The sequence below is a fragment of the Talpa occidentalis genome, unplaced genomic scaffold, assembly GCF_014898055.3.
Source record: "Talpa occidentalis isolate TD23 unplaced genomic scaffold, MPIMG_talOcc4v2.1 talOcc4.12, whole genome shotgun sequence".
In the NCBI taxonomy this organism is placed as follows: Eukaryota; Metazoa; Chordata; class Mammalia; order Eulipotyphla; family Talpidae; genus Talpa; species Talpa occidentalis.
This window is the reverse complement of record NW_023601212.1, coordinates 47135562-47151380: the sequence shown is the minus strand read 5'-3', so window position 1 is coordinate 47151380 and position 15819 is coordinate 47135562. Positions and strand designations below refer to the sequence as shown.

General features: G+C 53.1%; 2 protein-coding genes across 3 annotated transcripts; one reads left to right on the top strand and one right to left on the bottom strand.

The window, feature by feature from the left end:
- Positions 1–611: 611 nt before the first annotated feature.
- On the top strand, positions 612–5477 carry RAB3A (RAB3A, member RAS oncogene family). 2 transcript variants are annotated; one of them, XM_037506165.2, is made up of 5 exons: positions 612–715; positions 1890–2117; positions 2737–2855; positions 3585–3709; positions 4312–5477. In XM_037506165.2, the coding sequence occupies exons 2-5, from the start codon at positions 1890–1892 to the stop codon at positions 4500–4502; spliced, it is 663 nt and encodes a 220-aa protein (XP_037362062.1). In that variant the 5' UTR covers positions 612–715; the 3' UTR covers positions 4503–5477. The 2 variants fall into 2 exon arrangements, with proteins under 2 accessions (XP_037362062.1, XP_037362061.1); XM_037506164.2 differs by lacking the exon at positions 612–715 and having other exon boundaries at positions 1267–2117.
- A 55-nt stretch (positions 5478–5532) lies between these two features.
- MPV17L2 (MPV17 mitochondrial inner membrane protein like 2) lies at positions 5533–8027 on the bottom strand. The gene is made up of 5 exons (XM_037506167.2): positions 7829–8027; positions 7104–7274; positions 6206–6282; positions 5941–6069; positions 5533–5673 (listed from the first exon to the last, which is right to left on the bottom strand). The coding sequence occupies exons 1-5, from the start codon at positions 8013–8015 to the stop codon at positions 5575–5577; spliced, it is 663 nt and encodes a 220-aa protein (XP_037362064.1). The 5' UTR covers positions 8016–8027; the 3' UTR covers positions 5533–5574.
- Positions 8028–15819: the final 7792 nt, after the last annotated feature.

Below are 15819 nucleotides of genomic sequence, written 5' to 3'. Positions count from 1 at the left end.
CCATAAATAGGGAGCATAGCGCATATCTTAGACCTCTGTTTTCCCTTTCTGAAATTGGGACTACGGAGCGTTGAACGAGAGGTCACAACTTCCAGGACAGGGCGGTCGTCTCCAGAGTCCCCCACCTGGGGTGGACGCGTGAAGGGGAGAGCTACGCCCCCTGAAGACCCAGGCTCGGCCAAGGGCTCCGCCCTCGGCCCTTCAATCACTCGGGAGTCACCATTGGACGGGAGAGCGTCGATAATCTCTTATTGGTTATTCTCCCCGTCGCTCTAGCCCTTAAGCCAGTGAGAACACGCCATGAGCCCCGCCTTCCTGACAGCCGAGAGGCGGAGCCAGCAGACCGCCCCGCCCCGCCTGCGCCGGCCCCTCCTGCTACTGGTTGCATACCCTGAGTCCCACCTTATTAGCGCGTCAATCTGCACCGGAGCCCCGCCCCCACGGGCTCCGCGTGCGTCAGTGGGCCACAACTCCTCGCGCGGCGACGCCCCAGTATGGCGTCACGGCCTTATCTGCATGTGAGGCCCCGCCCCGCTCTTTGCAGGACGTCACCGCGGACTGCAGGGGCCTGAGCTACCGCTGCTGCTGCTGCTGCTGCTGCTACTGCTGCTGTAGCTGCTGACGCCGCGCAGCACCGCGTCAGCGCACCTGGGGCCCTGTCACCGCCGCCGCCAAAAAAGTCGCCGCCACCCGGGTCGCCACCGCCTCGGTCAGGGTAAGGTGAACTCCCAGATGGCCCGGTGCGCGCTAGCTCCCAGCACCTACTTAACCTTCATTTGACTGATGGGCTGGCGGGGGTGGGGGACGAGGTTGGCGGGGGTTCCGTGGAAGGATGCGGAGTTCGCGGGCCTGAGGATGGTAGGACCCCGGGTTCTCCTGTCTGTCCGATCCTCACCCCCAATCCTCCACACACATTCCCCCCCCCCCCCGCCCGCCCTGCTCTGCGGAGGAGGGGGAGGGGAGGCGAGTGCCTTGCGGGAAGCTGTGCGCGCGAGGCTCTGTGCGTGCGCGTGCGCGTGGTGTGCACACGCGTGTACGCGCCCGCCTGTGCTGGCGGATCGGTGTGTACCTTGGCGTGTTCTAGGGTTTGCTCGTATGATCCCTTGGGGGTCCGAACCCAAGTGTGTGCGTGCTGCATGAGTATGGAGCCACGGGAGCCACGGAGGCCCCGACCTGGGGTGGGCGGGTAAGGGGACTGTGTGTGTGTGTGTGTGAGTGCACGGTCGTGTGAATATGTGACGGGGATGCGTGACCATGGGGGTGGTGTGTATACACCTGCAGGGGCGAAGGGCGTCGTGTGCACGGGTGGGTTTGCACATTTGTATATGCAAGTCTGAGTGCAGACAGGTGTCGGCTTCATGTCCGGTGCACCGAATGTGTTCTCAGCTTCATGTGTGCATGAGCGTGGACCTACGTGTGCCCTGCTGAGTGCACGTGAGCATATGCACGCCCCGCCCCCATCACGTGACGAGACTGCCTTGGTCCTGTTCTCCCCATCTGGAGGAAGTGGGGGTTGCTGCGGCTGTGCCTCCAGGCCAGTGCATGTGCACCATTCTGTTCTGAAGAACATGAATGATTGATGGGGGGCGGGGCTGACTGAAGTCTTACCCTCCCAGTGTAGCCTCAGGTTTAAGGTTACTGCTGGACCTGGCGAGCCTGCTGGGGGGCCTGCAGGAATGTCCCCATCCCTGTCACTCTTGAGTTCATCTGAAACCTCAGGCCCTTCAAGGTCATTGCCCGCTCCTAGGGGAGCCCTGCCATTCCCACTGGGGTTCCTGGTGGGGTAAGGGTAATCACACACTAGTCTGCTCTGGAGTTTTCCCTTTCCTGCAAAGGCTTGGGCATTTGGGATGAAGACCCCTCACACTCTTCTATGCCTGAACCTCCAGATGGCGTCAGCCACAGACTCACGCTATGGGCAGAAGGAGTCCTCGGATCAGAACTTCGACTACATGTTCAAGATTCTCATCATTGGCAACAGCAGTGTAGGCAAAACATCCTTCCTCTTCCGCTATGCAGATGATTCCTTCACGCCTGCCTTTGTCAGCACGGTGGGCATAGACTTCAAGGTCAAGACCATCTACCGCAATGACAAGAGGATCAAGCTGCAGATCTGGGTGGGTCCCTATGGGAATCTCGTGGCTCTCTCACTCTCCTCCTTCCTGTCTAGATTCATTCCTTCACACTGTGGGCATTTTTCAGGCACTTACAAGGGACCATAGACACAGGGAGCACTCCAGTTCCCCAATGGGAACCTGCTCAGTGCTCTCCAGCGTGGGGAAGGAGCATATGCTGGCTCCTATCCCACCACAACATAGTTGAGAGCATCTCTTAGCTTGGGGCCTGTTTCCCCACGTTCAAGTTCTTCCATGTGAGCTGTATGAGATTTCAGCTGGACTCTGATCCCCAACTTCATTCCCTGGGACCAAAGCAGATGCTTCTTCCAGGGTCTCCTGGCCACCTCCCTCAACCCCACTGATGACCGGAGGAGCCTGAGAAATCCCAAGTCAAACCCCCCCCTTCTCTACTCACAGCCATGGCTCCTACCCCACTCAGGGTAAAACCCACCTGCCCCCGGCCTGGTGTGGCCCAGTCCATACCTCCACCTCCTCTTGCTTCATTTTTCCTCAAATGCATCAGGCACAGTCCCACTTCAGGGCCTTTGTCCAAGCTGTGTTCAACTTCACGCTGAGAAGTTTACATGTGGGTCCTCTCTGACTGTCTTCCCTTCTCCAGGACACAGCAGGGCAAGAACGGTACCGGACCATCACTACAGCCTACTACCGGGGCGCCATGGGCTTTATCCTCATGTACGACATCACCAACGAGGAATCCTTCAATGCTGTGCAGGACTGGTAAGCATGCCCTAATCCCTTCCCAGACTACCTCCTGAGCTGGGCTTGATGCAAAGCCTGGGGCATGGCGAAGCTGAGAGAGTGAAGTATAATAATACTGGTGTCCCAGAGCTACTGTAAACCTATAAGCATCAACAGTGTGGTATTGGGGCCTCCCTGGTGGCCTACGAGTTAAGTCTCAGCGCTATTACCACTGTAGCCTCAGTTCGATCCCAGGTCAGAGAGCTAACCCACATAGCTCAGCAGACCACTCCTGTCTCGCCCGCTGCTCCCCTCAGCAGTGTATTTCAGTCAGTCTGCCTGTTCTGCTCCCTACCCTGTCTCTGGTGAATCCTCTCACCCCTTAGCCCCACACACACCTCTGGCCTACACTCCAGTTCTTGTATGCATAAATAATAAAAATAAATCTTTAAAAAAGAGAAAAGGAAAACTGTAAACACAAAGAAAAAAAAACCAGACACCTGAGGGGGACAGAAAAATGAAAGGCTAGTTTGCACAGGTTAGAGAATATAAATATTTAAGTATTCTACCCCAAAATAATGATACATTTTAAGATACACTGAAAGAAGGACTCCAAGATCAGCTGTTTCCCGAAGGACCACCCACGGATGGATTGGACAACTGATAGAGAGGAGACAGCCTGTCACATTCAAAGAATGGGAGGTGGGGTCTGAAGCTGGCACCCTCTGAGCCGTAACCAACCTCCATCACTATCACCGCCTCCTCTAGGTCAACTCAGATCAAGACTTACTCATGGGACAATGCCCAGGTGCTGCTGGTTGGGAACAAGTGTGACATGGAAGATGAACGGGTGGTGTCGTCAGAACGTGGCCGACAGCTAGCTGACCACCTTGGTGAGTGCCCAGTGGAACTTGCTGCCCACAGGCTGAGGGGACACTGAGGCCCTGAAAGGGGAGGGGGACACACCCAAGGTCTCATAACAAAGCCAGGACAGGGTCTGGATTAGAATCTGGACAGTTCACAATTTTTGCTTAGTGGCCACCACTCACGGGCTACTGGAGGTGGACATTGAGGGATGCATAGGGATTCACCATGTAGGAAGGGACTCATTCATTCTGACACCATGCTGGGCCCTTGAGAGGCCTCCAGCTTTGGGAGGGAGAGGGACCTGGGCTGGGGGAATTCTTGGTGGGAGAGAGGCTCTGCAGGATAGAAGTAGGGTTTCCTGGGGGCAGGGATGGGGGGGCTGCTGTTTGAAAGAAGGGTGGTCTTTCTGGCAAAGGAAACAGCTTAGGCAAAGGCCAGATATGGGAAATTCTGTTTTGGCAGATAGTTTTTTCTGACTGGAACATGAGGATCACTCAGGAAATGAAGCTGATGGTATAGGGCCAGAATCAGGTCCGAGGGACCCAGTCTCTTCAGAGAGCAATCGAGAGCCCCTGAAGTGTGTGTGTGGGAGGACCAGGATGCTCATCCCTCTCTTCCCCGACCGCAGGGTTCGAGTTCTTTGAGGCCAGCGCCAAGGACAATATTAATGTCAAGCAGACTTTTGAGCGCCTGGTGGATGTCATCTGTGAGAAAATGTCCGAGTCATTGGACACAGCAGACCCTGCGGTGACTGGTGCCAAGCAGGGCCCACAGCTCACGGACCAGCAGGCGCCCCCGCACCAGGACTGCGCCTGCTGAGAGCTGCCCTGCCCCTGCCCCCTCCCTGCCCCCAGGGCCTGCCCAGGCCCCACTGCCCAGGCGCCAGACCCCTGCCCTGACTTCCCCATCACCCTTATTTATTATCGTAGCTATTTATTTATTTATTGGAGATGTCCCCAAGGGCTCAGATGTCCCACCCTGTACATACAGCCCTGTCCCCACTCTGCCGTGGCGTGTTGTGACCCTGTGAACTCACCGCTCACCTCTCCAGACCCCCTCCCTTTTTTTAATTTGCCCCCATCAACACTTAATGGTTTGGAAGAGGAGGCCAGATGACACCCAGGCAGGCTGATCCAGTGATGGGAGGTGGCCAGGCCTGCCGGCCCCTCGGCTGGGACTCAGTTGTCAAGACTACTGCAGGGGTCTCGGCATGGAGCACAGTGGGGCAGAGCCAGGCAATGACCCACCTGGCTCCTTGTTCCCCAGGTTTCATCTGTTTTGGGAGTGGGGGGCTACTGTGGGTACTCACCACCCTGGGACCCCTACCCCTCATACACCAGACCTGTTCTGAAGTCATGAGTGTCACACCTGCCTCCCAGTTCCCCAGGAGATGTCATGACTACACTACACACACCCAATAAAGCGAATGGATCACAGTCTCCTGTGAACACTAACTCTGGTCATGCACAGGATTTCCAGTTACAGAGAATTTAATGATATTTCCATAGTCCATGATTAGTGCTGAAGACTGCAGACTGCTGGGCCCTGCCTAAGCCTCCTGATTCTGAGGGCTAACTCCAGGCTGGCCCTCACCTTGGTCCCAGGGCCTGAGGGGAACAGAGCCTACCTAGCCCATGGCAGTGTTGGTGGGTTGGAGCTGGCTGGGGTACAATGCTGAGGACGGGTTACCTCAGGCACCGGCCACTAAGGGCTCAGTGAGGGCTGGGGGATGACTGTCCAGCTTTATGATTGTGTTTCAAATGGAGAAATAGACCTAGTGATAGGTTTGGAAGGGGCAGCCCAGCCAGACGCCCCACTTGGGGTGGGGATGGGACCTGGCGTAGGCGCCTGGCCTACTAGGAGCTTGTTTCCCTCCCACCCAGGTGGGGGGTCAGTCTTGCCCTGTCTGGCATCCAGTTGGAGTGTGAGGCAGCTCAGTCTGCACGGTGCCCAGGGCCACGCAACCTGGGGGCGTCACTGGTTCAGGGATCTGTGCGCACAAGAAGGTCTGGTCAAATGCCTGCACATCCTAGCTGAGCCCTCCTCCACCTGTCCAACTGGACAGATGCAGCACCAGGCAGCAGAGGTGGGCTGGGTCTTTATCCTGGTGATCGGCTCCTTGCCTGCCCACTGTGGGATGCAGGTTATCATGGGCACGGGAGGCCCTCACCCAGGAGTGTGCTGTACTGTCACTTCAGGTTCACAAAGGTGGTCCCGGAGGAGTTCCCTGGGTGCCTGGTGTGCCCAATGTGCTCACCCGGTACTTAAGGTAGGAGAGGTACGTGTCCCAGCCCAGCGTCAGGCCGTTGATGTAGGTGACTCGGAACTGGGGGGGCACGAAGAGGAAGTTCACCAGCTGCGCAGTTGGCCAGACGCACCAATCCACCTGCAAGGAGGGGTGGAATGGTGAGGGGTGAGCCCAAGAGGGACCTGGGTCTGAGAGGCAGGACTTAAGGGGGAAGGGCCGAAAGAGAGGGCAGATAAGGTGGTGGGCGGAATGGGATCTTAGAGAACATGCCCACCTTGTAGAATTCCCAGAACTTGTCCCGTAACTCCTGGCAGCTCTCATCCAGTGTCTGGCCCTCCAGGCAGCCAATGCCTGGTAAGGAAATCAAGAAACGAGTGTCAGAGGCTGGTGAGTCCCAGATGTTGTAGTGAGCAGGGGGGTACAAACACTCGTGGGTAAAGGGGGGTTTTAAAGTTTCCCAGTGGGAAAGCAACACAGCAGCCTGCTGTGGGGGAACTACACAGAACAAGTAGGTTCCAGCGAGATGTTACAGCATGCCAGGACAAAGACAGAGACAACACCCTTCCAGAGACTGAGGCTGTCATACTGTTTTATTACAGTCATTCATAGATAAGGAAATTGAGCCTGGGGGAAGGGGAATGCTCTTTCCTCAGAGCCTGTTTGCATTCCACAAACCCTGGCCTCAGCAACTCTTCCTTCAGCCTTAGGTCCTTTGCATGGCCTGGTCCCCCTGCCTCGGCTTCTTCAAGTCTCAGCTGAGTGTCCCTCCTTTAGAAAAGCCCGCCTGACCACAGTCTTCATTCCTCAATCGCAGAGCGTGTGGTTCTGTCATGCACAACTGCCCCCACTGGATCTGTCCTGTCTCCACTGTGACCTGGCCCTCAGTCCAGGGCCACCCATACAGGAGATACATCAACATCTTTATTTTTTAAATTTATTTATTTATTTATTTATATTTTACATCACCGTTCATTTTTGTACAATGTTTGCTTTCTTTTCTCAGGTGTAGTCCCCATAGAATTCCCACCACCAATTCACCCGTGCACCATCACCATAGTCCCTTGTGCTCCTCCCACGCTCGATTTGATCCCTCTCCCTCCCCTGCAGAATGTCTGATTTATAGAATATCTTTCTTAATGTGAAGCTGGCTCTGACCTATAGGAGTTCCTTACCCAAGAAGTACCAGACGCCCATCAAGGGAGAGGCTACCAGCTGGTCTACGAGGACCTTCTTGAGGATGTTTGGGAGGTCACGGAAGCCAGATGCGGGGAGCAGACGGTCGAGCCATAGGTACCAGTAGTGCAGGAAGGGGCCCATGCTGCAGCCCACAGCAAACATGCTCGCTGAGGGCAGTCCAAGAGTCCGGTCCATGTCAGGAGGGCAAATCTCACCCCCTCCCTGTCTAAGACCTGGGTAAATCCTCCCTCTCAGAGACCACACATATATTCTTTACAGCCCCACCAACAGGCATACTCCTGGGATTCCTTATCTTCTCCCCTCGTGCCCTCACCACTCTTCCAGGGTAATCCATCAACCCACTTCCAGAAGTGGAAATGGAGGTTCAGTGTGTAGGAAAATGGGAAGTGTGCAGGCAGGGAGTGACCGCAGGCTGGCCAGGTCCAGACGCTGCACCCTTGCCTGCTCCACGGGTGGGAGTGCACAGAAACCCCGGCTATGATAGACAGAACCCCTAAGTGGGACAAGACCGAGCGGTAGTTGGGGACGGGTGGGAGGGTACTGAGACCCAGGACGGCAGTGGTGGGACCGGGAGAGGTAGGAGATCAGGGAGCGTCTATGGGCTCTGCCCGGGGCAGAGGAGACAGATGAAGGGTGACAGCCCGCGGGTCTGGGGTCAAAGGTCCCTCGGGGTCAGGGCCAGCAGCGCCGGCCTCCCCACCTGAGCGCCACGGGTTAAACTTCTGGCCGGGTCGGGCGCGGATTTCCCAGGACTGGCGCGCGCCGTCCCCGGCAGCCATGAGCGTGCCGCAGCCCAGCGTGTTGGTGACCAGCAGAGCACGACCTTGGAACAGGGGCTGCCCAGCGGCCCACAGGCCGCGAAGCCAGCGCCAGCCGCCGGACGCCATCGCCAGCCGGTGCACAGGCCGGTGCCCCCGGCCGCCCTGCCCATGCAGGCCAATCGCGAGTCACCGCCGGCGGGATGCCCGCCTCGTGCTGCTCGGGCCAATCGCGACCGCTGGGCTCTCCGCCCCGGAAGACATGAGCCAATAAAAGCTGGGTACCGCACCCGGCAGCTAGCGCTGAACGAATCCTCACACCCGCAGGCTACGCCTGCCAATGCCGCCGTGTCACCCTCTTTTCCCCGCCTCTTACTGAACCGGCCTATGGCATCACACTTAATTAACCGGACTTGCTCTGCACTGGCCAATCGCAGGCCAGAGTTACACTGTCGTCCCGCCTCCCATGTTGTGGCGGCCAATCGCGGACAGTTACAGCTTGTGCGCGTGCGCGTGCGCGTTTTCCCTCTAGATTTCCATATTTTTCTGGAAGTCCTGAGCCGGGCTCCGACCTGTGGCCAAGGCAACTACCGAGGCGGAAGTCCAGTCCCGCAAAGACTCCGGACATGGACGGCGGGGCGGGACTGTAGTTCTGCTGCGCGCGCAGACTAGTGGGCACTTAGCTGGCCCTGTGTCTAACTGTAGACGAGCTGCCGATCCCAGTTCTAGAGTAATAATGCTAATTAAAACCTTAGGGCCTCCCCGGTGGCGCAGCGGTTGAGCGCTGGTTTGCGAAGCTGCCCGCGGCCGGTTCGATCCCCGGCTGCTCCCCGGCCACCGGAGGAGGGTCCCACATGGCGCGCAGACCTCTCCTGCCGCCCGCTGCTCCCCTCAGCAGTGTACTTCGGTCCTTCTGACTGCTCTGCTCCCCGCTCTGGCTCTGGTGAATTCTCTCACCCTCCCGCGCTTCTGACTGTACCCAGTGCATGTATAAACAAAACAAACAAGCAAACCAGCAAACAAATAAATAAAGCATGCCTCTATAAAAAAAAAAAAATAAAATAAAACCTTAAACACCATTTTGGGCATGTTATTTGCATTAGCGCATTTCACAGCAGCTTTGTGCTACTGCAGGAACAATGAAATTCCCATTTAACCTCCTGTGCAATCGGAGGGGAAAACGTGAGTCTCGTTGGAAACTTTCACTTCACCTGCTGGAGCATGATGTCCAAACTGTGGCCCCCAGGGCAAATTTTGCTACTGCCTGTATTTTTGAGGCCCGTGAGCTAAGAATGTTCCCTTTTTTAAAGGTCTCAGGAAAATCAAAGTAATATTCTGTGACTTGTGAGAATTACATGAAATTCATATTTGTGTCCATATATAAAGCTTTATTGGACCACAGCCAAGTCCATTTGTTTTCCTTAGTATCTCTTACTACAATGAGTGTTATAGGACAGGGAGAGGGGCAGCCCAAGCCCCGCAAACCTGCCCATTCTAAATGGGTTCTGCCATCCGCCGATCAACACAAAACATATGAGACTTTAATGGGAAGGAACTTTAATAAAACTAGGAAACAATACAGGAAAAGCAAATAATCTAGTTTCTAAATCAAGCACCCAAAGTTACCCATCCCCTCGTGGGTAAAAGTCCATCCCAATGGGATTGGCCCAGAGCAAGGCCCCAAGGCCTGCCACAAGTCTAAAGCATCTTCCAGTGGGGACCCACAGAAAAGGGTCACAAACAACCGGACAAGTCCGGAAGGAAAAGAGCAAAATCAACATCAAAATAAAAGCTGCCATTGTCACCTCCCCACGGGTCTCACCCACATCTGTGTCACCCCGTCCACGACCAAAAGGCAAGAGCAGTTTCTTCACGTGTCTCTAGGCTCCACGCGCCTCCTCCAGGTCTCCTGGCTCCATCCTGCTTCCTTCCTCAGTCTCTTCTCCAGCTTCTCCTCTTCCTGCTCAGCTCCACCCTCCCTTGGGTGGGGCAGGGAACCTCCCCCTTTCCTGGGGACCACCCTGTTACATGAGTAGTTGCAACAAAGACAGGCCTGCAAAAACCAAACCATTTATTATATGACCCTTTATGAAACATTTTTTGCCTTGTATTAAAACAACTTTTATCTTTGTTTAGTCTCCCCATACATATTTGTTGCTTTACCACCATTGCCACTCTTAGTTCCATCTACTACGCACTCAGGGTGTTAGGAGAGTGGATGCTTGTGGGTCTGGGTGTGTACAACGGTTGTAGAATAACAGCCGCCACATCAAACGTGAGAGCAAGCAAGTGTAGATTTATTGAAGAGGAAAGAACTCCTGAAAACAGGAGGGGGGCCCAAGGGAGGTTGCCTGTTGTATTCCAGCCCTGTCCATTACTGTATACTCTCATACTTGCTGTTGTCCAATGTGCAAGACTATTGATTAGGTACTAGGTGATCAGGAAGTTTTGTGGTGGTTGTTTTTCTGTTCCCTAATTATCCTGTAACCGGATCTTACTCTAGGTGGTGACTAGCTCAGCCACATTTCAGTAAAATTTTAATTTTTCTGGGAGCTGTTTTGTTCCTTCTGTTCCTATATTGCTAAAATCACTGTCCCTGGGCCTCCGGTGGCGCAAGGGGTTAAGATGCAACCTATGAGGCTGTCCACAGGCATTGCAGCACAAGTTCGATCCCTGGTCAGGTTGCTGACCCACATGGCACAGTAGACCTCTCCTGACTAACCTGCTGCTCCCCTCAGCAGTGTATTTCAGTCAGTCTGCCTGTTCTGTTCCCCACTTTGTCTCTGGTGAATCCTCTCACCCTCCACACCTCTGGCTTGTACCCCAGTACTTGTATGCATAAATAAAACCTTAAAAAAAATCACTGTCCCCATGTCTCAGCCTTCCTGTTCCCCAAGTTCTCCTGGTCTCACTTCCTCTCAAGAGTTTTCTGATTCTGATCCTCTGGTAGATATTTTGCAAACTCTGTAGTTCTAACTGACAACAACAAAAAACCATGCCTATGGACATGCAAATGAATTCTGCCAAGCGAAAAGACAACTCACCCTAATTTTTTTTCACCATAATCAGCAAAATCATTTTAATATTCTTGATTTGTCTGCTGGGATTTCCTTTGCACTGATTTGAACATCTGACCAGTTTTATATCAGCATAAGTCATGATTTTACCTTTTTGGGGAAAATTATCCTTCAGCATTTTCTATTGTTGCAAAGTACCGCAGCTTGGTATTTCAGATCCCAGATATAACTGCCTCTTAGTGGAAAACTTCCAAAATGGCTAAAATGTTAGGCGGGGGCAATCATAAGATAATTCACAGACACAGTCAGATAAACTATACATTTCATGGTACTTTGAAGCCCTGGAGACTCCAAAGAGGTAAGAGAATTTTGTTAACTATTTCTCTGTTATTTTGCTCTTTATAGATTTGTATTTTACTTTTGATGCCTTCATGACAGATAATGTCAACCACATTTGACATGGCATCAAAAATTGTTGGGATGCAGAAGAATTCTCCAATCCTTCTGTGTTCTTCTGAGACTGGATAAATTATCAGACAGATAAGTAGGAGATAATTACCCAAGTTAATATGTATGGAGAATTTACATGGCTATAAATACTAAAGTAAACCAGGCTAATCAGGGGTTATAGCTCATGCTAAGGGGGCCTGGGGCATCAAGGAGAGAGCAGGAATTCTCATATGATGAGATGGGGATGACTTCAAGTGCTAGAGCCGTGTCAGTAGGTGTTTGCCCTGCATTAAGATAGGCTTCTCTGGAGAGGTCCCTAAATCTAGGTAACTGTATTCTTCAAGTGATGGTAATAGTTTCTCCTGAGGCTCACAGGGACTTCTTTGACCTTAGTTCCACACACCAAGGTGACAGGTATTGGAAAAGACTTACCCGGGGCATCTTGGAAAATCCTACCTGAATCTTTTGGAGGAGTTGGGTCCCACAGCCTATGATCTGACCATCTCTTCCATTGGATTATTGGTTGCTGGCTGAGAGACAATGGAGGGTCAATTAAGAATTTACTACCCACCAGGAAAAAAGCTTTTGATATCCAGATCTGTGATTCTGAGTGTTTCTGTTAAAAGAGTTCAGTATGTGCCCCCCAAAATATGCTACCTTCAACAGACTGGGTATTTTGATTAAAGGCATGTGGAATGTGGTAAGAGGTGAGACGGGCACTCAGATCATCCTTCTTCCTCCTGAAAGTGGAAGATAAAATTCCCATGGGAAAGTTGCTCTCCCTGTACCAGAAGGAAGAAAAAACGTGCGGTAGTGCCAGGATAGGCACAGAGCAGGTTATCTATGATCCCGCAGGCGGGTAAAGGACAGTCCTGGAGCCGTCAGTGGCTTTCTCAGGCTTTTATTGAGCTTTACGTGTAGTATGGCAAACAGGTACATGGCAGGTAGGGGGGCCAGGGGGCCAGGAGGCCTCCAAGCCCCCAGTAAGTCTTCACTCTGCTTCTCTCTTTTCTGGCTTTCTCCCCTTCTCTCTCTTGCTGCTTCTCCTGCTTCTGCTTCCCTTGGCGAGTATCTCAACACTCCTTCCCAGGCAGTGGCTCACAGATGTAAATAAGACAGTTTGCAACAATGTAACAACTGCAGGTGCCCCATCAGGCAGGGCAACCCCAATGGTGGGAGGGCAGAAAAGCCTGAAAACCATTTACCCTACAATTCACCCCTTCAGGGTTTTCTGCCATACTATCTATATACAAGTATATACAAGTTTCCTTTAACAAACACAAACACAGCAGCCATGGCCCCAAAAGAAACTACAACAGGACACAAATAATTCCAGGCAGGACACCCACCTAGTGGCAAAAGACGATTATTGGCACCAGCAGATGATCCACCAAATCTGCTACTGAAGGCACTGCTCCTAGGAGGGAGGGGAACCACTCAATCATCTGCTGTCACCCACCAGGAGCCGTCAGGCTTCCTGGCCTCTGCCTGTGGTCTCAGCCACAAACCACATATAAGATCCACCCCCAGGATGCACTCACTCTTGGATTGGTGATTTTATACTTTGGGGGTAATCGCCCAATCCTCAGGGTTTCTGTCTGAGGTCGCTCCAACACTGGGCTTTCATAGCCACCAATGTGACACACAGACCCCTGCACTCAGGCCAACCCACTGCACACGCACATGGGTCGGGGGTCTGTGGATATAAGCTCCACATGCGGCCTCTCTTGGGTCTCCTCTTTGGCTGTGGGCTCCACCACAAGCCACGTTCCCTACGTTTCCCCCAAGGACAGGTTCCTCAACATCTCACCCTCACTGAACAGTGAGCAGGGCATCACCCACAGGTGATTTTAAGAGACTCACTGGCCTTCTTTACTTAGGCTGCTTAACAGCCACTCAGGGTTTCCCAATATCAGCACCAGCTTTTGCCTTTCTAAGTTGGCTTTTTTCCTCTGCCTAGCTGCTGGGCAGTACACAGGCTGCTTTTGGCCATCAAGGCCCACTGGCCACCCCCAGATTCCCATCTCCTGGGGTTTACAAACAGTAGCATCCTCCCCCAGGTTCCCCAAAACATAACATTGCTCTGACAGAGTTCCTCCACCTTCTGGTGGGATTATATGTCCAAGTCCATCAGTCTTTTCCTGCATCAGCACTGGGCGAGCTCGGAATCGTGGTCCTTTCTTCCCCGACAATTCTGCTGCCGCAGGGGTCGTGGGCTGGTCCTTGAGGGCTGTCTCCTCCTCCACTTGAGGTCTTGCCCCCAGCTCCTGGACCTTGTCCACCTCCTGTGCTCCTGCAGCATCTTTATCTTTTCCTGCTGCTCCTGGACTCTGGTCACCATCTGTGCTGCCAGGACACGTCCAGCGTCACAGGCTCACAGTCTGCTACTCCTCAGTCCCTCCTGAGGTCTTTGGAGGGCTCCACCCCCGTCTGCATCGAACCCATCCTGCTGACTACACCAATTGTAGTGCCAGGATAGGCACAGAGCAGGTTATCTATGAGCCCGCAGATGGGTAAAGGAGAGTCCTGGAGCCCTCAGTGGCTTTCTCAGGCTTTTATTGAGCTTTACGTGTAGTGTGGCAAACAGGTACATGGCTGGCAGGGGTGCCGGGGGTTGGGGGGGCCAGGAGGCCAGTAGGCCTCCAAGCCCCCCGTAAATCTTCACTCTGCTTATCTCTCTCTCTTCTGGCTTTCTTCTCGCCTTTTCTCTCCTGCTGCTTCTCCGGCTTCTGCTTCCCTTGGCAAATATCTCAACACTCCTTCCATGGCCCACAGAAGTAAATAAGATAGCTTGCAACAATGTAACAACTGCAGGTGCCCCATCAGGCAGAGCAATCTTAATGCAATTTTTTTTTTTTATAGAGGCATGCTTTATTTATTTGTTTGCTGGTTTGTTTGTTTTTGTTTATGCATGCACTGGGTACAGTCAGAAGCGCGGGAGGGTGAGAGAATTCACCAGAGCCAGAGAGGGGAGCAGAGCAGGCAGAAGGACCGAAGTACACTGCTGAGGGGAGCAGCGGGCGGCAGGAGAGGTCTGCGCGCCATGTGGGACCCTCCTCCGGTGGCCGGGGAGCAGCCAGGGATCGAACCAGCGCCGCAGAGGCCGCGGGCAGCTTCGCAACCCAGCGCTCAACCGCTGCGCCACCGGGGAGGCCCTGGGCAGAGCAATCTTAATGGTGGGAGGGCAGAAAAGCCTGAAAACATTTACCCTTTTACCATTTACCATTTACACATGCTTATTACCAGAAATGGAGAACCAGAGTTCAGGCAGAAAGTCTGTACACAGAAAGTCTGTACACCTCCCTGGTGGTGCAGGGGGTTAAGCACAGCACTGTGAAGCTATCCACAGTGCTGGCCAGGGAGCTACCCACATGGCACAGCAGACATCTCCTCTCTTACCTGCTGCTCCCCTCAGCAGTGTATTTCAGTCAATATGCCTCTTCTGTTCCCCACTCTGTATCTGGTGAATCCCCCTCCCCCCCACCTCTGGCCTACACTCCAGCTCTTATATACATAAATAAATAAATCTTTAAAAAAAAAAAAGAATTCCGTACACAAAGACCTCATTCAAATAACTTGTTCTTCCTTTTGTTGTCCCACAGATTTTAGTTGCCATTCCACCACGGCCACTCTGTTCCACCCAGCACATAAACCCTCAGACCTGGGCCTTTCTTTGGGTCTTAGTTTTGGAGGGAGGGCTCTCCTGTCTGTGGAAATAAAACGTGTCTGCTTTTCTCCTGTTAATCTGTCTGTGTCACTCTCTGCCAGAGATCCTAGGAACGTGGAAGAAAATTTCACTTCTTGCACAGTTTGTGGTGACAAAGTTGGGATAGCATCAGCACGGACACCGGGGGGCCATGTCTGCAGTTGAGACATGCTAGGCCCTCACTAAGCCACTGAGCCAACTGAAGGAAAGGATCCTACCACACTGTCCATCTCCTGGATCTCTGCCTGTCATGCCTGGTCAAGATGCATAGTAAAATTTCACTTTCCTTTCCAGGTTCAGCTCGCCAAGAAAAAGATCCCTTCCCTCCCAGGGAAGCTGTCACTTTCTTGTTGTCTCCTTTTGTGTCCTGAGTGATGGAAGCTTAGAGTAGAAAAGTTTATTTATTTATTTTTAAAGATTTATTTATTTATTCATTCACTCATTCATACAAGAATTGGGGTGCAGGCCAGAGGTACAGGCGGTGAGAGGATTCACCAGAGACAGAGTAGGCAGCAGAACAGGTGGATCTACTGAAATACACTGCTGAGGGGAGCAACAGGCAAGACAGGAGAGGTCTGCTGCGCCATGTGGGTATCTCCCTGCCTAACATCACATCAACTCAGGCCATAGAGGTGATAGCACTGAGACTTAACCCCTAGGCCACCAGGGAGGCCTCCAACAGTAGAAAAATCTAGATGGAGGGTCTCACAAGAAAAGCCAGGAGTGGGGGTAGGGATGATCAACCAGTTGTTAAACCAGC

Excerpts from the sequence above, each read along its gene's own strand:
- RAB3A (XM_037506164.2), top strand. The coding sequence starts at position 1,851 with ATGAAGACCCCTCACACTCTTCTATGCCTGAACCTCCAGATGGCGTCA. Across the intron at positions 2,856-3,584 it reads TTCAATGCTGTGCAGGACTG|GTCAACTCAGATCAAGACTT; the intron begins GTAAGCATGCCC and ends CGCCTCCTCTAG. Across the intron at positions 3,710-4,311 it reads ACAGCTAGCTGACCACCTTG|GGTTCGAGTTCTTTGAGGCC; the intron begins GTGAGTGCCCAG and ends CCCCGACCGCAG.
- MPV17L2 (XM_037506167.2), bottom strand. The coding sequence starts at position 8,015 with ATGGCGTCCGGCGGCTGGCGCTGGCTTCGCGGCCTGTGGGCCGCTGGG. Across the intron at positions 6,283-7,103 it reads GGGCGTCTGGTACTTCTTGG|GCATTGGCTGCCTGGAGGGC; the intron begins GTAAGGAACTCC and ends TTTCCTTACCAG. Across the intron at positions 6,070-6,205 it reads AGTTCTGGGAATTCTACAAG|GTGGATTGGTGCGTCTGGCC; the intron begins GTGGGCATGTTC and ends CCCTCCTTGCAG.